This window comes from Corapipo altera, unplaced genomic scaffold, assembly GCF_003945725.1.
Source record: "Corapipo altera isolate COAL_440 unplaced genomic scaffold, ASM394572v1 1, whole genome shotgun sequence".
In the NCBI taxonomy this organism is placed as follows: Eukaryota; Metazoa; Chordata; class Aves; order Passeriformes; family Pipridae; genus Corapipo; species Corapipo altera.
Genome location: NW_020884873.1, coordinates 39,497,893 through 39,519,568, shown reverse-complemented (window position 1 = coordinate 39,519,568; position 21,676 = coordinate 39,497,893). Strand labels below are relative to the sequence as shown.

The 21,676-nt window shown below is 40.1% G+C and overlaps 2 protein-coding genes across 3 annotated transcripts in view; one reads left to right on the top strand and one right to left on the bottom strand.

Annotated features, from left to right (window-relative positions):
* DNAJB9 (DnaJ heat shock protein family (Hsp40) member B9) overlaps positions 1-89 on the bottom strand; it is a 9,485-nt gene extending 9,396 nt beyond the window's left edge. Inside the window, exon 1 of one of the 2 annotated variants that reach the window (XM_027657997.1) lies at positions 29-89. The gene's annotated coding sequence lies outside the window, so the exon portion shown is untranslated. The remainder of the gene's footprint in view (positions 1-28) is intronic. The other variant, XM_027658006.1, reaches the window with a different exon arrangement.
* Positions 90-211: 122 nt separating this feature from the next.
* On the top strand, positions 212-10,880 carry THAP5 (THAP domain containing 5). The gene is made up of 3 exons (XM_027657983.1): positions 212-345; positions 4,456-4,645; positions 7,199-10,880. Exons 1-3 carry the CDS (start codon positions 263-265, stop codon positions 8,138-8,140), a joined length of 1,215 nt encoding a protein of 404 aa, XP_027513784.1. The 5' UTR covers positions 212-262; the 3' UTR covers positions 8,141-10,880.
* Positions 10,881-21,676: the final 10,796 nt, after the last annotated feature.

The following is a 21,676-nucleotide window of genomic DNA, read 5'->3' as shown; positions in this document are numbered from 1 at the left end:
CGGCCCTTCCCCGCCGCCCCCCGCTCACCTCAGCCCGGCCCTTCCCCGCCGCCGTTCCCGCCCGCTGCCGGCGCTCGCGCAGTCCCGCCCCCCGCAGTTCCTACACGAATCGTTGCGCCATTGGCTGCCCGGGCCCACGTGACCCGGCACAGGCGGGCGGCCGCTCGCCCCCCCGGCCGCTGGGGGCGCTGTGAGGAGGCGGTGCTGCCCCGCCCGCCCCGCCCGGTGCCGGTGGCGGAGCAGCCGCCCCGCCGTGCCCGCCATGCCCCGGTACTGCGCCGCCACCCGCTGCAAGAACCGCGGCGGGCAGAGCGCCAGGGACCAGCGCAAGCTCAGCTTTTACCCGTGAGTGGCCGCGGAGCGGGGTGGGGTCTGGGTAAGGGCTGGCCGTGGGGCTGACAGTGACCGATAACCGAAGAAGTACATAAATGGCCGAGAGGCGGAACTCCGGAGGCTGGTGGTCGCCTTGGAATCCCTCCTGATCCCGGGAGGCTGGAGGGAAATAACTGTCTGCAGGAAGGGAAAGGTGTAGGGAATAAGGAGTGGACAGGCTGGGATGTAGTCGCGCACACCGCGCCCTCCGCAAGGGGGACGGAACTTGGAGGAGGGTACGCCAGCCTCCAGGGGCGCTGGAATAGGTGCAGAGGATCCATTAAGACCAAGAGATTCAGATAAAAAATAAAATCTGCGCTTTTTACCCTGCTTCGCTGCTACCTGTGTGGAAGGGTTGTTCCAGCGGGGCAGGCGGTACTGGAGGCGTTGGAAGTGCCTTCGCCTGTGTGTCCTGTGTATGGCATTGCAGTCCAAGGAAAACACCTGGCAGAGTAGGAAAGTAAACCTATATTGAATCCTTAAAATTAAATATTCCTACTAGAATTATTGGCTTGCCTGCACTGTGAACGGAGGCGTTGCTGGTTTGTTTGGAAGCAGCCGAGTTGGCCGGAAGCTAATTAGCTCTGTAGCCAAAAACCAGTTTGTGATGGCTGCGTTGTACTATCCAGCCACTGAATGGATCATTCACCATCCAGCCCGCAGTAACCTCTGGACTGTTGTGGTTACGTGGCTGTCGATTCACAGAACGGTGAGTTATAAACAGCATTTCACAATCCTGAGAGAAGCACGGTGCAGGTAACTAAGTATTAATGTATTTGTGTTAAGTAGTAGTGTGGAACCATTTGCCAACAGAAGGAATTTAAGAAAAATTTGAAAAATAAATTTCACAGCTAGCCTCAGAATCTCTTTTGGTGAAAGTTATACATCAAACTGAGTTTGGCTTCAGTTTCTGAGTAGTTATAGTTATTTCGAGATAAGGAAGGCTGTGTAGGAAGACAACTTCAAAGAAAGTTTAGATTGAAGGAAAGCTCATTTCCCTGGCGCATCTCTAATGTAGAATGCATCATAAAACAATCATGAAAATAATTTATTTTTCCTTATGCTTTAGAGAATGTGAGAGCCACATGGATAATCAAAACAAGTTTGAGCACTGAGTCATGTTCCTATTCAAATGTTATGGAGATGATTGCAAGAACACAGATGTTTTATCTAGCCATTGAGTTGTGCTGCGTTCCAAGTATAATGCTCCCGTAGAAGGCGTGCTGAGACTTGATTTATGGTGTTCTACTCCCTTGCTCCTTACCACCCCCAAAGGAGTCCTCTACTACTCTGTGGTTTGGGGTCTGAGCCCCTTCCAAACGTTTTTAACTGTAACCTAATCTCAGCTGGCCTAACTCCTAACTTGGCCCTTCTTTGTTTAATTTCCTCACCTCTCTGACTTGTGCAGTGATGGCAGCTGCTAAATAAATACTGTCCACTTCCTCTTTCCATTTTCCTTTTTTTTTTTTTTTTGTCTTGTTTACACGAGAGAACAGATTCTGTTGATGAGTAAGGGATATTGAAGCATGAGCACGTTTTAGCAAAGATGCCCTTAAGCTAAAATAATAACTTTAACTATCGGACCTGTCTCTTGCTACAGATAATTTTGTTTCCTATCTGAAGCTGACTGAGTCTGGGGAAAGCAGTGAGTGGTGTATTACAAAAGTGTAGGGATAGGTGTTCATTTTTCAGAAGATTTTGTTTTGAGGAAATTAGAGCTTAATTAAATATTTGCTTGAGGAGACTTTTTGCCTAAGAAGAAACCCCTTTTTCAAAGATAGGGGATGTTTCTTTCCCTCTTGCATTCCAGAGAAAAGCTGCCTCTGTGGGCAGTTCCTTGGAATGTGGAGAGGTAAAACAGATGTTACAGACAGGCACAGCAGAGGGGACAGAGGAGATAAGAGGCCTGGAAGAAAACAGGAGTTTGGGTTCTCTCTCTCAGGCCTAGTGCTGCTTTGCAGCTTGGTGCACCTTTTCCTTTTTAGTGTTTTTAGCGTTCACATCTTCAGAATAAACCTTTCCACTGCCTTGGCATTTTTGGTGGTACCTGCGTGTATCTTGCTGCACAAAGAGTGACTGCAAATGTTCTCAAGACCTTCTTGGAGAGGGTGTGATTGGTGACATGATCACCGTCCTCTGAGTGAGACTTTTTTGGACCTATGTAGTAACACCCAGGCTAAGCTTTGTTACTCATGTGGCATGCTGTGTAGTATATGCAATGCTGCTATTGGATGTACACAATGTAAGTAGGTAGGATTTGAAAAGCTTGAACCTCTAACCTGTCCTTCAGAGCTTATTGTGTTCTTGCCAGCATCATTCCTTGCATTCCTGTAGATACTCAGAGCTGGATGCATCAAAAGCTTGCTCTGTTTCCTTGGTAACTTGAAAACTTATACGGCAAGAAATTCAAAAGATTGGAATGAAGACATGCACTGTTGTACTGTGCATTTCAGCTGTCTTTCTCTCAAAATAACCTGAGTTTACAGTTCTGGAACACTGGGCCTGTGTAACAGTCATAGCTACGTGTGGCTTTTGGAGGAAACCTGCAGCTTCAAGAATCTGAGGGTGAGATCTAGGATTTGTCAAGGAGAAGCCTGACTGACTGGTACCTTTTGTAGCATTTGGGTGACAGCACCCCAGGATCTCTCCCCAGGTTCTGTTAGTGGGAATGTCTCATTGCAGAACCTTTTTTTTTGTTGTTTTGTGCATTGAAGTTCCATAAATATATGGTAGTAAGCATAACCAAAAGAACTGATTGTTAAATAAAAGGACAAAAGAGCTAAGGGAAGAGACATGAAGTTAGGAATACTCCATTTCAACTTAGTGAGTAAAAGGAAGTGACTCCTGTAGAGATACTGTAGTCACTTGTTCACATGTCAGTGTTTCTCTTGTCCATCATACTGCCAGCAGCTAATACTTCTTGCACCCCACAGTTACAATCAGGTCATGTTTAATGGCCACGTGACTCTGTTTCTTACAGTTTCACATGCACAAAAGCTGATTATTTTTCTTGTAATTATGATTGCTTATGATTCCCAAGAATATTGTTTTCTTAATAGTAGTCACTTAACAGTGCTCAGAGTTAGACTTATGGTTTATGTATGTGTTTATATGCTAGAGTTAAAATAAACTTGATATGCACCAGAGAAACATATAAGCACATTTCAAACACCCTGATATGCATCTGAGAAGAGGTGTGAGCCAAGAGTGGTCTGAACGTTTATGTTCCAATTACCTTCGCTGCTTGACTGTATAGGCATCATACTGAACCTTTAATTTCCCTTTAACTTGTGTATTGAAATTCATTAGATAAATTCCATATTTCTTTTTCCTGTGTAATTTGTCTGACTCTTTGCATGTGTTTTCAAAATCAATTTTTTTTTCCTGTGAACGTGTATACTCTTCATTTTCCTTTTCAGGTAGATTAGATGGTTGAAAAGTTAGTTATGAAATATAAAATAGTATGTGTGCTCCTAATGCTGTGAGAAAGCTTAATTGCTGAAACATGAAATACAGGAATGTTTTACATCTGTATGTATTTACTTTTGGAACAAAATGCAAATCCCGCGTTGGAAATATGTTGCCAAATTATCTGATAATACAAAATGAGGTGTGTACTCTGGTGAACAAAAAATATTAGTTGTGTATAGTAAGACAAAAAAGCCCTGAAATACTATTAATAAAATTAGGGCCCATCCTAAATTTCTTTAAATTTTGTCTGAGTATTTAATATCCCCTCAGCAGAACTGATTTCTGAGCAAGTGTTGTGGGATAAAACCTACAAAACATCTTGGCCATGGTTTCTGAAACCCTTGGCTAGTATAAATTAGCAGAACAAATACCCAACTACAAATAATTTGAATAATTATTGGATTAACATGTATATGACATCCTGATTAGCATTTAATATTTAAAATTTTTGAAAAAATATTATTTTAATACCTTGTAGGGACAGGCTAACTTGTAAGGGACAATGAGATATTCTTCTTTTAAAAGAAAGAAAGAAAAAAATAATGGTGGTTTTTTTGGGGTTTTTTTTCTTTTTAATGTGTTCTTGTTTGTCTTTTCAACTGCTTTAAAAAGATTTCCACTTCATGATAAAGAGAGACTTGAGAAATGGTTGCGGAATATGAAACGAGATTCCTGGACTCCAAGTAAGCACCAGCTTCTGTGCAGTGACCATTTTACCCCTGACTCCCTTGACGTGCGATGGGGTATACGATACTTGAAACACACTGCTGTACCAACAATCTTCTCTTCCCCAGATGATGAGGTAACCTAATTTTATCTTTTTTTTATTGTAGTACAAAGATAACCAACTATAATATAGATGTTCTAATTACCTAATTATCTGTAATATAATCGTAATATAATCATAAATTATTTTAAAAATAGAATTCCTGTCTGTTAAAATAGTTTGTCAACAGGACTGACACAAAACATGTGTGTGAGATTCTATAGCGTAAAGGAAGAACGACTGACCATACTCTGACTAGAGCTTCAATATCTTTTTAAACTGGAAATTACAGAAGCATTTACTATAGAAAAATTTAAATTTTTCATGAGAACGATTCTAAATTTTTTTCCAGTGCAATTAATCTTATTATTTTAATGTTCTTTTTAGACCTTTTATTAACTGTGCAAAATACTGGCTTTGGATTGTATTATTTTCAAACTACAGATTTCTCTTTCCTGTTCCTAACCTCTCTAACACCTAAGAGCTCAGGACTGTAGGCTGCCAAAGATATCCTACAAAGACTATTCCATCTTGTCTTTCACAGGATTGTAATATTGGTTACATAAAAGTACTGTGCTACACAGGCACTTGATCTTGGTGAAAGCTATACTAATTCTCTTCTAATGTGTAACTGTCTTCCTCTGTATCATCACATTGGAGGTGGGAGAAATAGGAGGACTGGAATTAAAGCTAAATTGATGAATCTGAAATATGTGGCTAATTAATTTTACAAAACAAATAATATTTAATCAAGAAGTACTTTATCTTCTTGGACAGCTGCAACTGTTGTCTAGACTGCTTTTGACTCTCTAGAATGAAAAGCAATCTTGATAAATCTCTCAAATATAAAAATAGAAAATCTTTCAATTTATGGCAGTAGTAACCTTAGCAGGAAATATCTTTCCATTACCCCCCCCACCTGCTTCAATATATCCCTCGCTTCCCTGTGCTGCTGTTGTGACAGGGAGCTTTGGAACTGAACTTTGCTGCCCCATGCTTCTGTGCTATTACAGATAAGCTGTGTGTTTTCACTCCAAAGAAAAATTGTGTTTTCCCCATGTCTTCATTCTTTCTTGATTTGCATGTGACCATAGACCAGTCATAGTACACCTACAAAGATGGACAGTGGAGTTACGAAGGTAACAAACTTTTTATATAATGCTGTTGCCAAGACCATACCAATGGCTTCTCTAAATTACTTTTGCATCAGCAATACATATCTGAGAAATCCCAGATAGATTTATCAAGTTTGGAAAAGTAATATCCTATGCTTCCTTTCAATAAGTCCAATCACTTCCCCGCTATCAAAAAGAGAGAGATGCCAGTTCTTCATACCTGTGGTGCTGTGACCTTATTTTGCTGGGATCTCACTTCTCTCTCTGGTGTCACTTTTTTCTCACTGCACTTTTCTAAACATCAACTCATATCCTATTGATGATCACCTCAGCAAATCAGCAGTGTCTGTTGACTTGACCTCTGGTTCTGTACTTGCCCAAACCTTAATTTTCTACATAGACTGAGTATTCACAAAGATATGGGAAAGAGTTCTCCTTACTTTAGGGAAGAATCCTTTGTTAGTGTGTTCCTGACTTAATGTAGAGGAACAAGAAGCTAAGGCCCCAAGCTGCATTTGGAAAGCTGAGAGTGAAGAATTGTATATTTGCATATTGTTCACCACCAACTTGCTTTATGTATTACCAAGAAGTGAAGGATATCTTCCCAGAAATGCTAAATGATTTTACTAGAAAAAAATGACACCCACTGTTTTTTTTCACTGACTGACATACAAAAGAGCTCATTTGCATACTGATCTTAAATGTAATCATGTAGTGATGTAGTTAATGGGAAAGAGGGGGGAAAAAGGTGTCTAAAAAAGGATAAGCTTCAAATTGTCTCTCTTTCAGTATCAACTTCTGTTTAAAGTCCTGTTAACATTGCATTGTTCTGCTAAGATTTGTATCTATCAAAGAAGTAATTTAAGAATTGTAAAGTTTAATTGTCAGAATTGAATTACTGGTTTAAAAATCAGCCTATGTGATTACACATGAGTATGTTTCATTATTCAGCAAGCCTGTGTTCATAATCTTATTTTTTGTTGTTAAATTCTGTTTGGCATATCCTGCATGAGTAAAAGTTTGCTACATCTTTCTAAAAGAACTTTGATGCATCTTTAATGCAAGAATCTTGTACTGTGTACGTTTAATATGTTAATATATTTAATACAATATTTTAGGTGGTAACAGGAGATGCTACCCAGTCTTTGTGTAGTTGCTTCTCTTCAAGTGCTTTTAAAATTACTGTCCTATGTAAAACAGTCCACATTCCTTAGAGTTCAAAAAAACCCAAACAACAAAACAAAAAAAACCCACAATCAAAAAACAAAACAAAACCAAAAACTGTTATTGCCGTTAGAGCTTTAAAATAGTATTTTAGCATTTAGGACCTGAAGCAAAGTTACGGAAGATGCTTGCATGAATTTTTGGACCTTTTGGTATAATTTTTAAACAGTGCTTGTCTATATTACTCCTTATGCCGTACCATGTTATAGAATGAGATTTGCCTAATTTTTAATTTTTCTTTCTTCATCAGGAAAAAGATGGTTCTCAGAAGAGTCCACGAGAAATACAGAGACAAGACCTGGAAGAAACAAATGTAGTGTCAGAGAAAGCATCTGTACCACTTGAACCATGTGCACCAAAGGAAAATCCTGTAATTGCAGAAAATGTAGAGGAAGAAGCAGAAGTAGTTTGCTCAGCTGCATTCAGTAAACCTTTACATATTCAAAACCTGCAACTTCAGAATGAAGACGACTTTCAGGCAGAGAGTGTCGTTCTTGATAGTTCATCTACAGAGCATATACATCAACCTAATCCTGTTTTAATGGCAGCAGCAGTCCACAGCATGGAAGCTACCAGTGTTCATACTTCTGTGGAGGATCCAGGAGGCTGTACAGCTACAGTCTTGCAATTTACAGATCCTGACTACATGAATTCATCTCTGAAACTGAGCAATGCTGTAGGGCCAATTCCTGATTATGCAATTGAAAATCCTGTCCCTCACGTTGTCTGCTCTGGTGAAGTACAGCCAACAAGTGAAGATACAGTTTTACTGAGTACAGTCACACAAAATATTGAACAGTTCAGTGGAAGTGAAGAATCTGTCATTGCTATTATTGTGCCAGCTGAGAGTCCAGAACAGCCTGAAATAGTAAATAGTTCTTTCCTGGCTGTTAAGGAAAAGTTTCTTGACACTGAGGAGACAGATATGATTGAATATGGTGGAAGTGAAATATTACAAACTGAGCATTCATACTGCAAACAAGACATAGACAGAGATCACCTTTGGCAAAAAATTTCAAAACTCCACTCTAAGATAACTTTGCTTGAAATGCAGGAAGTAAAAACTTTGGGGAGACTCAGGTCCTTGGAAGCTCTTATTGGACAATTGAAGCAAGAAAACCAGCTTTCTGAAGAAAAACTGAAGACAGTAGAAAACTGCTTTACAACCCTTGAAGTAACTATAATACAGTAAAGGCTTTCACTGATGGTTCTAAAATATCTTTTTAGTCTCTTTGACAGTCGTTTTGGACAAATTAACTTTTGTTTCCGTCATAGTGTTTTAAACATCTAATGCAAATTATGTGACGAGCAAATATTCTTTAAAATGTTACATCAGCCAAAGCTAGGTGGTAGACTATTGCCTGTAAAACATGACTTGCAAGTAAGTTTAAAAAAAACCCCCTCAATCGGGAGAATTTTTCTAAAAAAGTGAGTGAATTGAATCAATAAAGTCAAGTTAACCCTTTCTAGCTGCAGCCTCCTCTGAAACATGCAGCTCCTGCATTTGAGGCAGCAGTAGAACAGACAGAATAAGCATATGGGATGGACAATTATGAAATTGTTGTTTAAAAAAAGAAAAAGTGTCCCAATTCTGTTTCAAATGAGTGAAGAGATATGTAATATGCATTTTTCAGTGAGGCCAAAATTGCTCTTTAGTCTTCTGTTCATCAAACATTTGTTCTGGTAGTTTTTTGTACACTTGGATCTTACTAAAATTGTTTCTGCAATAAAAGTTGTTGCCTTTCATTTGGTTCTTGAAATGAAAATTCTGTAAGAGTATTGTTCACTCCCCTTTATTGATTTTATTAACTATTTTGAGTTATGGGGTACCACTACAGTAGACAGATACTACAGTTCATTTTGAGGGAAATTAATTTGCTTAAATACTTGCTGCTTACTCTGTCTTTTTGCCACCCCTTGGTGGTACAGAGTTTGCTGTACACAGAACCAGCACTAGATCATCCATACCAGCTGTACATTGTGGCTGAACTGGATGATCATTGTAGGTCCCTTCCAGCTGAACTATTCTGGGATATTCTATTCTACACTGATTAGACTACTTGAGGAACTTGGTTGTGATTTCCTTTATTCCAGAATTGTATCATCCCCATCACTACAAATTCAGTCCAGGACTGGAGCAAACGGGTTCCTTTGCAGTCTGTTATTTGTATTCTCTTTCAGACACATTCTAAACTGTCCTGGTAATTTTTTCATACGGAATTGAGGATCAAGCCACACTAATTACAGAGCTGGCCTCCAACTAGATAGGTGGCAAACTAGTCACATTTCAGAGAATTTTTGAGACTTAGAGTGTCTGTGCAGAAGTTGGGCCGCTAAAGCACAGAGCTGTAGGAAGTTAGTCTGTATCAGTAACCAGTTAAGCTAAGTAACCAGTTAGGCTTGTTTTGTTCTTCAACTAGTTATCTTCTTGTAGGCTTTATGCACAGGATATGCTTGGTAATATTGCTAAAGGACATAACGGTCACTTATAATATGATGAATTATTTACTGGGAGTCTGTGACCCACTGATTTTATTCCCTGTTATTATCTCATTTTATTCCATCTTATTATCTCCCTATAACAAGAGAACACTCCTTCAGAGCTTGTGTGCTCTGAAATCGCAAGGGATGTCCTGTATCCTCTAGAAACATTGCTGTTACATAGAATCCAATCTTGTGAACATTTTTCAGGTGGCTTCTCTGAACTGCACATTTTGTAACTTTTGCGAAGTAAGAGATCTTTCAAAGTGGTTTACAAAATGCTGTATGACATTGCTAAGTGATTTGGCAATTTTAGAGATTTCATTAATGTCACTACAAATCCTCTGCTAACCCTGTATGTTTTAAGGCTGATCACACAGTTCAGAAGTACACTGTAGGTTTTGGATGGCAATGAGAGCTTGGCCGTGGCAAAAGAGTTGCTATACTTCAAGCTATTATCTCAGCAAACCTCTATTCCCAAAGAAAATGTGGTAGTTTTAACACAGTATTTGCACTGCTGATATGTTTTGCTTTTAGTAATAGCTTCCAGTATCAAAATTGAGAACATTATTTTTCACATAGATGTCTTTAAACCTGGGGAAAAAAACCACAAATGTTCAATTTTCCTTTTTTTTTTTTACAGAGTTTCTTGGGACTATATTAGAACAACTCAGTAACTCTACAAGTCTGTCACCAGGTCTACAAATTTCCCTTCTATAGTGTGTTTTGGGCCAATGGGCCCAGGGTGGACATATTAATTTAAAAATATTTACATTATAGGTGGCTATTGTTGCTTACAGGAAGATACAGCTGGTTCATTTGCCTCAGTAATAAACTGACACTGAATTACTCAGGCTAATTATTACACAGAAGGAAAAGTAGCGTGTTGGAAATGGCCACACCCCACTGAATTAGATGCTACGTGTACATTTTGTTTTCAGTGTTTCCTAATCATAAACTGTACAGCCTTTGCACACAATTTTATTTCACCAAACCTGATGGGCACTTGAAGGAGCTGTATTACTCCTTAAGATCCAGTGGAAACTCCCTTTGTACAGTCACAACCCAGCATCAAAGCAGTGCACTGAGTCATCATTCCTTCTGTAATGTATTGAGCTTATCTTGATCCAAGTCAATGTCCTCACGTTTTCAATAATTTTGCATTTGCATCATGTTTTTTTTAAACTTCTGACTTTCAATTTCCGCTAATGTAATTAATTATTCTAACACTTCATAGATTTAACAGATGGCATCTATTTTATTAATTCACCCCTGTAACTGTTCAGTTGTATTTCTTTACCCCTGTCCACTGGCTACTGTAGGAATTTGGCATTTGCTTTCTCTTATATCTTCATTTCAATTCCACCACTTTTATTAAACTTGCCTACAAGCAGTGTGGTTCCCTCTGGAATAAATTGGTGCCCATTTCCCCTGATTTTCCATCTTCTTTACGAGGTGGAGTGTGAAGTTTTATTTCTTTCATTCTGAATGCAGGGACAGGTACAGGGGATTTTTTCTTTCTGTCAGACTAATTAAGTGTCCAGGACTTCTGTGCTTTCTTGCATCAGTGGTGCAGATATTGACTGCACTCTTGCATGCATCACAAGCATTCATTACAAGTCTGTCTAGATCTCTCATTAGATGTCTTCGATCCTTTTTCAGTCTTTTTACCACAGTGAAGTTGTAATTATTCCATTTAAACCCTCTCCTACTCTTGAGTCTTGGCTCCTGCATTAGAAAAGCTAGCAGCAGACCTGGGCTCACTCAAAATGTCCTATTGGTTAGTAATTGTTATCTCTTTTCTGTTTTGCCCAAGCTAGTCCATGATGGGTGCTCTGGATGGGTGCCGTGGGGTCCAGCTGTGCCCATGTCGACCACAGGGCAGTCACCTGCTGTGCCTCCAGCGAAGGGACCCCCTGGGACTGCGGTGCTGCTGGGCTCTAATGGCACAGTTCGACTCGTGCTAGAGGCTGCCTTCTCTTCAGTTAAGCTATATGCCACATTTTAAAAATTGCAGTTCCCTCCATCTCCTAACATCTTCTGTAATGGTTACATTTCCTTCATACATAACCACACTGCTGCTTTTGGCTGGTACAATTAATTTTCTTCACAGTAGCTGATATGGGGCTGTGTTTTGGATTTGTGCTGGAAACAGTGTTGATAACACAGGAATGTTTTAGCTATTGCTGAGCAGAGGTTACAAGGCCTTTTCTACCTCTCACCCCACCCCACCAGTGAGGAGGGTACACAAGGAGTTGTGAGGGGACACAGCCAGAACAGCAAATGCCAACTGACCAAAGGGACCCCAGACCATATGGTGTCATGCTCAGCATATAAAGTTGGGGGAAGAAGAAGGAAGAGGTGTGTGTTTTGAGTGATGGCATTTGTCTTCTCCAGTTGCCATTACCCGTGATGGAACCCTGCTTTCCTTGAGATGGCTGAACACCTGCTTGCCCATGGGAAGTGGTGAATGAATTCCTTGTTTTGCTTTGTTTACATGTACAGCTTTTTCTTTCCTTATTAAACTGTCTTTATCTCAACCCACAAATTCTCTCTACTTTTCTGATTCTCTCCCCTATCCCACAATGGCAGAGTGAGAAAGTAGCTATGGTTGCTGACTGGGGTTAAACCACAACACACACTTTGATCCCCACTGCTCTGTGTACAACTCGATCCTGCTCTTACTGGATAATGCCACTTAACTGCAGGTTAAAGTCATACGTGCAAATCTGCACTCCTGCAGTTCAGCCTGTATCCAGTACTGCCTCAGCAAAGCGCTAGGCACAGCCTACTCCAGCCTTCCCATATCGCAGTGAGATGGTCCAACACCCAGGGACCCCATTACGTTGCCAGGTGAGGGCTCGTGCTGGCAGGGGCTGCCTGCAGGCTCTGGACCCCTACAGCCATAATTAGTTAATTATGTCAATGGCAGTGGTAGACTCTGTTAGAGACTACAGTGGTAGAGACTGAGGTAAATGCTCAAATTCCTTTGCTCTTTAGAGATTTTAAACTTCATAATGACAGTAGGGCAACGAAACCTAGAGCCTCCTTTTGTGAGAGATGGGCAAACCCAGCAGACACTGTGAGCAGCAGACAGTATTTTAACCACCTTGGAAGAACTAGACAAATTCCACACCCTGCCTTGAGGAAAAGTCTAAGACATGGGTTAGTGGCAAGTGACTTGGTCCTTTTTCATGAAGTCCACAAGCAGGAAGCCTCATGCTGTGTTGTAAGGCTGGAGGGGAAATGGCACCTGCACACATGGGCCTTAGGAGAGATGCTCAAGGCATGGGAGATGCTCGGGGGACAGGGAGTAAGGAGTGGGCTTTGGCATTTGCACTGGCAAAAGTGCTTTCCTGGGGGGCATCTCTGCAATGCCAATGCAGCACCAGTTGCAGGTGCTGTCCCTTCTATGGGTTTCCACATGCTAGGCACAGCTCAAAGATACAGGGAAAACCAAGTAATGCACCGGAAGGCATGGATCACCAGCACCAAGGCAAGAGGGAAGAGAAACAGAAAGGGAAAAGGACAAATTATATGTTCATCAACAACTTAAACATTAACGTAGATTTGAACAAAAAATACTCTTTTCTCATTTACGAAAGCATTTTATGACTTACTTACACAAGCTAATTTAAATTTCTGCAACCTCAAGTGGATCTCTGGAAATGCTTTAGCATTTTATTCATGCTAGATCTTATAAAAATATTATTGCTCTATTTTCTCCTCCACTGAAACTAGAGTAATGCCTTTCTAATTTACCTGACCATTTAGTGCTGCAGAGAAGATGTGAGTTTCAGCCAAAATATTTCCCACAAAGAAAACAATAAGAACAAAACATCTAAACAGACTTTTTCCAGTAAATATATCTCTTGTCATTATTAAATATTATGGGATACATTACAAAAAGTCTATCACCATTTAAATATCTGCCTTTCCTACAAAGGACACTTAGACTGGCATTTCTGAAAACATAAAAGCAATTTAGAAGCCTGTTTCACAGCCATTCAAAATGGTTAAACTGTAGAGATGCTTTTGGAATATATCTATATTTACATATAAAACCAGTATATATTACATGTATCTGAAGCCGCAGTGTTCCCTGTAAGCAGCAGGTGGTGCTACTGGATCGTTCTGTAGGAGTCAGACCAAAGACGTGCATTTAATTTTTTATTCTGTTGTTATTGAAACCGTATGGAAACAGATTAAGTATGGGCGGCAGGGGGAGGAGGTGTTTCCTTACATTTCAACTGCATCTTTAATAAAGAAGGGTAATATATGAACAAAACAGGATGACTAATTTGCTTCAATATTACAAAAATAAAGATTCAGACAAGAAATTTATATTCTGAGCATAAAACATGAAATTCGAGAATCTACTGCTCAAGTGAGTGGCAAAAGGATATATATTCACTGTCCTTACATGGGACATGATTCCATTCCTCGTTTGTTGAAGTGGGTCAGTGATTACAGTTTGAATCCTGTAAACAGTTTAGCGTTGTTTATTTGCCTATTAATCAGGATAATAGTGTGAGTATTTAATCATACCCTTCATCAGGGGTGTCTGCTTTGCTACTCAAGTACTGCAGCCATGCTTTTGAAACCAGGAAGGTATGTGCACAACAGCTTATGCATGGCATAGTCCCCTCTTAAATGTCATGGGACAAATCTTGCTGTGAGAATACACAACTTCAGATAATCAGAATAGGAGAATATTGGTAGTGCACATTCAAGCAAGTTTCTGCTTGCTTATTTCAATGTTACTTTCAAAGTATAACAGATAATCAGGTGTTACAGTAAAGGTTAGAAGTACCCATGTGATTTTCTGAAAGAATGGAACAGGGCAGCCACAGTGGCATTGCAAAACCAGATGGTGAAGGAAGATATGTCAAAGTAACCACTGGCTTCAGAGGCATAAAAGCCTCAGGGTGGTCAGCCACTCCACCACAGCCTCCTGAAAGAAATTGTCTCACCTGACTGGATATCTCCCTCATGAGGTGCACCACAATTAAGCAATATTTGATACAAAGAGGAAGAAATGAACTGAGGAAATGCCTATTTATCTACTGACTATAGCCAGGGGGGTAGATATTTCAGATTTAGATATATGGTCTGATTCCAACAGGATGAGGTCAAGGCCAAGTACTGGGTCCTGCACTTTGGCCACAATGACCCCATGCAGTGCTACAGGCTGAGGACAGAGTGGCTGGAGAGCAGCCAGGCAGAGAGGGACCTGAGAGTTTGGATTGACAGAAAGCTGAACAGGAGCCAGCAGTGTGCCCAGGTGGCCAAGAACCTGTATCAGGAACAGTGTGTCCACCAGGTCCAGGGAAGTGATTTTTCCCCTGTACTCAGCGCTGGTGAGGCCACACTCGAGTACTGTGTCCAGTTCTGGGCCCCTCAGTTCAAGAAGGAGCAGGTCCAGGGAAGAGCAATGAGGCTGGTGAAGGGACTGGAGCACAAGTCCTAAGAGGAGAGGCTAAGGAAGCTGGGGTTGTTTAGCCTGGAGAAGAGGAGGCTCAAGGGAGACCTCATCACTCTCTACAACTCCCTGAAAGGAGGTTGTAGCCAGGTGGGGGTTGGTCTCTTCTCCCAGGCAACCAGCAGTAAGACAAGAAGGCACAGTCTTAAGCTCTGCCAGGGGAAGTTTAGGTTGGATATTAGGAAGAAATTTTTTAGAGAGAGAGTAATCAGATATTGGAATGGGCTTCCCAGGGAGGTGTTGGATTCACCATCCCTGGAGGTTTTTAAGATGAGACTGGATGTGACACTTAGTGCCATGGTCTAGCAACCACAGTGGTGTTGGATCAAGGGTTGGACTTGATGATCTCGGAGGTCTTTTCCAACCTGGTTGATTCTATGATTCTATGATATATATGTGTTATAAATACCTGAAGTTCCCTAAAATAAATCTCACCCATTTCAAAAAGTAAATCACTTTGAGTTCTCAGACAGGGACAAGTTTGAAAGACTAAAGACTACTAACGTAGTCTGGCACAGCAGTCCTTCCAAATTGTGCCTCGGTTTTCTGTACAGGCAGTGTTAAGATAAAGACCTTTCAAAACTCTAGAGGGGATTTTGCTCAGATATTTCATTTACATAGATACAACCTTTTTTTCCCCGAAGATTTTGAAAGACACCTCTATCTCTGTAAGAAATATGTACAAGTAGAAAAACTGATTGACGAGGTGCCTGCCTTGGGCAGAGTAAATCATGAACACAAGTCTCAGTGCTGCAGAACATCCTCACAAGGTGCATGTCAGCCACAGGAGTTCTGCATTGCTTCCTGAATAATAAAAACTGGTTGTAGTCAGACACATTTGACCTCTTACTGGCCCTTGGGACTGAAAACAAACTTGTTGCTGCTACAGCTTCACTCTAGAGTAGTAACAAACACCACGAAGAGGTCTTTTTCAGCCATGTCTGCTTGGGTAAGCGCGCTATAGATCACAAATAGCAGCAGTCTGTTCTTCGTTCTGAGTCAATAGACTATGAGGCTACATAAGACTAGGCTTTAAGACTTCTCAATGACAAGAATAGCTACTGTTTGGAGATAATAAAGACATGAGGAGCTATAGTTTCATGGCATGCAAAATATATAAAGCCCTTTAGATCTTATACTTAGTAGCAGTTGTTACTAAACTTACATCAAAACTCTTTATTTAGTGTTTTATGTGGTGAGAAATCCTGTACCACGTAAAGCTGGCTTTGTCTGGAGGGTAGTTATGGAGTATCTTTTTTTGGCTGAGATAGAGTTAATTTTCTTCCTAGTACCTAGTACAGGGTTGTGTTTTTTGGTTTTGTTATGAGAATAATGTTGATAACACAGTGATGTTTTAATTGTTGCAAAGTAGGGCTTACCCTAAGTAAAGAACTTTCGTTTCCCATGCTCTGCAAGGGAGGAGGTGCACAAGAAGTTGGGAGGGAGCATAGCCAGGAGAGCTGACCTGATCTGGCCAAAGGGATATTCCATATCATAGAATGTCACACTCAGTATATAAACTGTGGGGAGCTGACCGGGGGCTCAGGTCACTGCTCAGTGACAGCCTGAGCATCTGTCAGCAGGTGGTGAGCAGCTGGATGGCACATCAGTTGCCTTTCTTGGGTTTTATTTCTCTTTCTCCTTGTGCTCTCCATTTTGAATACAATAATTATTATTTAATATTATTATTATATTTTATGTCAATTAACTTGTTCTTATCCCAACCCACAGGTTTTACCTTTTTTTTTTTTCTAGTTATCTCTCCCATCCCACCAGGGGTCTAGGAAGTGAGCTTTGTGGTACTTAGTTGCTGGCTGGGGTTAAAGCACAACATGGAGTGACAACGGTGTATTGCTTCAGCCTCTACTGAGAGACTATGAATACTCTCACAACAGTGAATTAGCCTCCTCAGGGCCGGCTCCAGCAGACTGGCAGGATGTTTTCAGGAAACAGTGAATGTTCTGCTGCCACTAGATAAGGGTGAGCACAACAGCAGACTCTCTTTTCAATTCAGAGCCCCAATCAACATTTGTAGAAAGGCATCCACTCCTTACTAGCAGCCCCTCTCCATGATTCAGTTATCTGTGTAGTCCCTTTAAAGGTGGGGGCACTCACCCCCAGTGGGCTCAACTTCCCACCTGGTACAGAAACACTGCATTTTCCAACTGTGAGGAGATCACATATTCAAGATTTGCCTGGCACATAGGACATCACCTTTGAACTGAATCACAGCTCAGGCCTCCAGCAGGGACTTGACAAAGAAGCAAAACCTGGACAGATGCTGGCTTTTATTGTTTCATTTTCTCCCCCTTATTGTAGTAAAAAGGGACCAGTAAATCAAGCTCCTGAGACTTACTGGGGTAGGAAATGCTGCAAGAAAAAAAAAACATATAGAAAATGAGCACAAATCTATGTTTCATTTATGGACATTAATTAGAAGTAATAACAAATCCCAGTTAGATTTTTACTTAAAAATATATTAGAGACTGACACTTACCTGAGAGTTGCTACAAAAACATGAGCTCAGCCACAGTTGCATTTGAGATTACTATTTTCACAACTTTTAAACACATAAATCACCATAGTGAGATCATGGTCATAAATCCAAATGAAATTGTATTTTACATCTTTCACATTAAAACTATCAATTTGCTTCTGCAACTATCCATTTTGTGAGATTTCAATACATTTTATTCTGTATTTTATTCTGTTTCTGAAATTAATTTACTGCTTTATCAATGGGTTTTGATGAGTACTGAGGGATTGCAGACATTCTTTGCTTACCTTTGTTTGTTGGTTTTGTTTACCTTTTACACTGATCTCATTTCAAGACTTCAGGAACACAACTTTCTGTTGCAAAATCCCTCACCAGACTACCAGGTGCCTGCTTCTCGTAACAGGCATTGCTTTCAGCCCACATCTTTTTGTCTTACCACAAGCTCAAACATTAAAATTATAGGGTGTGGATATACACACGGCTTATTGCACTGAAATCTTCAGCCTCCTTTGACTGCACTGTGGGTGGTAATGTGAATTATCTTTCACCAGATAATGTAAATATGTTAGGTGTTGTCTTTTTTAATGAATAAGATGTCTCTTTAACTCACTTCGTTCAAAATTAACTCTTCATTATATCTGAAAGGATCTTGCTTATAATAATCTGTCACTGTGGGGGTCTTTAGCTCCAGCTCCTGCACTGTTGATAGCAGATAATATACAGAAATGGAAGAAAAAAAAGGCAAAGAATAAAATACTAAAACAGAACTATGGATCTTTTCTAATTGTTTGATCTGTTTCTTTGACAAATACAGATTTTTTAAATTTGACATATTTTCCTTCTCCATCAACAGCTGCATATATAATAGTGGAAATCATTGATCTAATCCCCAGCATCAGAGACATAAAAGCTGGAAAGTTTTTTGGAGTCACTGTGAGAACTGCCCATTCTAAACACCTGCAGATTTGTTTAATTTTCTAGTTACTAATTACACACTACAGCAAAAAAAGTAATCTGATAGTTAAAGAAATATGATAAGCTTCCCAAATGATGTTTTAGCTGGCCATGAAAGTTGTGCTTTGGGTTTTAAAGAAGTGTGTTTAAGAACAATTGAGCTTTTAACGTAAGTTTAATTGCAGGTGAAGTGATGCATTTATATGAACAAAAAGGCTGAAGTGAGAGGAACTGATAGGGAGGCAGGCAAATTTACACTCTTACACACATGCACACCCACAAAGCACTCAAGATACTGTACTTGCCTTAAAAACAAGAGGATATTTTAATAATGTTACTAGAACAAGTCCCAGATACATCAAAATCTTCTTCCTCTAAGCATGAAAAAACAACACATTTCTGGTTCCCAACTTTTATTGTAGAAATGTGTTCTATTATTTCTACAATAATTTTCTGACAATAGATCATGAAGCAGTAATGAAATGTTATATGACAGAATGATATGTCCTGCCTTTCATTTCAGGACAGTCACTAACACTACAGTGTTTGAAATTAGTATTTTACATTACCTCAACATTTTTTGGGATCCATAACCTTCTGGGAAATACCCTTTACTGCTTTCTAATGAGCAAATTGATGGATTTTGAAACAGAAACAAGTTCTCTTCCTGAAAAGCTATAGCTGGCAATGAACAATTTAAAGTGAATGCTGACACCTGCCCAACAGCCCATGTTTCTGCAGCTCTCCAGAGAAAATACACAAGCAGAGAATATTTCAGAACTGCAGAGCCATTAAAAGCATTAAGTGACTGTTCGTTTTGCTTTTCTTCCCAGAAGGATTATGATTTTCAAGGGATATGAGTGAAGGCTATAAACAAAGGTAAGATCATGAATTTAAAAAATTTAAATGAACTCTGATATTCTTTTTTCACCACACAGACCATTTCCTGTCCTCTACAGAAAAAGTCCATTTCTGTTATGAAAGAAATTCCCTGAGCCAGATGCAGGCAGGCAGCCCTGTGTTAGATCCCACAAACAGTGTGAAGATGCACCAAAAAACCTACTCAGATGTACACTACTTAACACTGCTCTTCCTAATGCATGGCCCTCTAACATCCTCTTTATGCAAAATAAAGACTACAAATTTCCGCTGCACTTTCCTCCACCCCCCTTCCTTAGAGCAAAATGTAGGTAATACCAAACATACGTTTTTTCATACTGTTGTGCTTTCCTCAAGTATTTATATTTTTTAAGAAGAAGCCAAAGACTAAAGGTTGCATTTTTAAAGGCATTTATGTGTTACACATCACACTGCCTTTACAAATCTGACCACTAATCTTTTTTATTCTCTGCAGATCCAAGATGCTTAGCCAGAGGCAGGGAGTGGTGTGCCAAGGCTGATAGTCTGTGTCGGTGGCCTGGAGCTACAGCAGCCAGCCCAGCACACCTCCTCCTCACAACCAGCCTCCAGAAAGGGAGGGCAATAGCTGCTAAGAGAAGGTGACACAATTTATACAGCCTCGGGGCTGGGAAGGCACTAAGAATACTAAGAGAGAGATGGTGCCTTAGTCACCTGACATGGCGTAATATCAAAGCACTCAAGCACTATACTCATGAAATGTATGTAGATCTGAAATAATAAGAGAACTGGCCTTAATATATTCAATGTTTCCTCTGAAAAGTGCTGCTTCCTCTTCTCCCTACAGATATACCAGAACCCATATGAAACAAAATTCATGGTGAAGTCATGATGCACCAGAGCTGGCTCTCAGCAGACTGTGACTCCTGCTTGTTGCAAAGGGCTTTGGAGCAACCCCAATGAAGGAAAAATATTTGCTCTCTGTCAAGTTTGCTGTCACATCTCATGTTGAAAAGAAGTCACTATAAAGCAACTCCTAAAGGAAGAAATGCAAACCTTCCCTTCCAGAGCGAAAATCATTTGAAAAGTGAACCAGTAACCTACCACAAATACCAGAGGCAAAACACAGCTCTGTAAGAACAGGAATCCTGAAAAGATGACCCACAGGTTTTGCATCATTTGCAATCTACCTTTTCCCTTATTGCTAACTGCTTACTTTTAGAGCAGCTCCACTAAATCACATGTACAACATGCCTTTTGGCATCACACTTTGTCTTTATTCAAAGTTCCTAAGTGGTCAGTATTTTTCTTCTACATCTAATCATTAGTAATAAATATTCAGATTATTTAATTCCATGCATATCATGTTTCTGTTCTAAATGTTTAATGCAAAGGGAAACAGTTCTCTTAAAACTGATTAAAAGCATTGTAATTGAAAACATTTATTTTAGATTTGAGTCAAAACATAAATCTAATATGAAAAAAGTAAGAGAAGAGGAACAAACTCATGATCCTGAAGGGACTATAAAACATGCTATAAAAATACTTTTAAAGTGGTTTAAGAGAGAGTGAGGGCCAAACTAACACAAAATGTTAAACTTTGATCCAAATTCCATCTCCCATGACCCATCACAACTGCAACATGACTGCTCACTGGCTTAATTTCCATTGCTATTATGAAGGGAACACGGCTCAGGGGTGATGGGCCCTGCAAACACAACCAGTAATTAATGTAATAGAAGAATCAGCTAATGAGTAAAAGAAAAATGATTTTACCACCCTTATTGTATAGATCTAGAACACAGGGAGGTGGATGGCCTTGGGAAAGTTGGGACAAGACTCTAGAGCTTCCAAACTCTAGATTCAGTTTCATATCCAGGCACAAATCACAAAACCACAAAATCCCAGAATGTTGGCTCTAGCAGGGCTCTGGAGGTCACTTGCTGTGGTTCCCTCTCGCAGCAGCCTTCCCCCTGCCAGCACTGCAGCCCTTATGCAATGGGATTCTCCAAGCTGAGCAGCTCCCTGTCAGGAGCAAAGAGAGGAGAAGGGTCCTGGTGTTGGCATGGCCCACACTACCAGGCTGAAACATTCTGTTCTACCAACAAACACTCCCTTCTACCAACAAACACTCCATGAAACAAAAAGCAGGTCCTCCCAGTTACAGTTTCTGAATATAATATTGTCACAAAGTTGTGGTTGTGTTCACACAAGAGTCTATAGACCAGGTAGTCATTATTTTACGATGGAAGCCTTTTAAATTAGTTTATTATTATTATTATTATTTCCATTGGTTTTGCTACTAGTGAGAATTTGTAATCAAGAAAAAAAAAAAGAATGAAAATTATTCCCATCCATGTCCCAGCTGTAATATTTTAAGGCTGTAAAAATGCCATTTTGATTTTAAGATGGCATGCAGAGCTTTGCCTCTGCTGCACAGGGAGAGCATCATCATG

What these genes read in the sequence shown, in the direction of transcription:
- THAP5 (XM_027657983.1), top strand. Translation starts at nt 263, where the DNA reads ATGCCCCGGTACTGCGCCGCCACCCGCTGCAAGAACCGCGGCGGGCAG. An exon ending in CGCAAGCTCAGCTTTTACCC is followed by an intron (nt 346 to 4,455) that starts GTGAGTGGCCGC and finishes TGCTTTAAAAAG; the next exon opens with ATTTCCACTTCATGATAAAG. An exon ending in TCTCTTCCCCAGATGATGAG is followed by an intron (nt 4,646 to 7,198) that starts GTAACCTAATTT and finishes TTTCTTCATCAG; the next exon opens with GAAAAAGATGGTTCTCAGAA.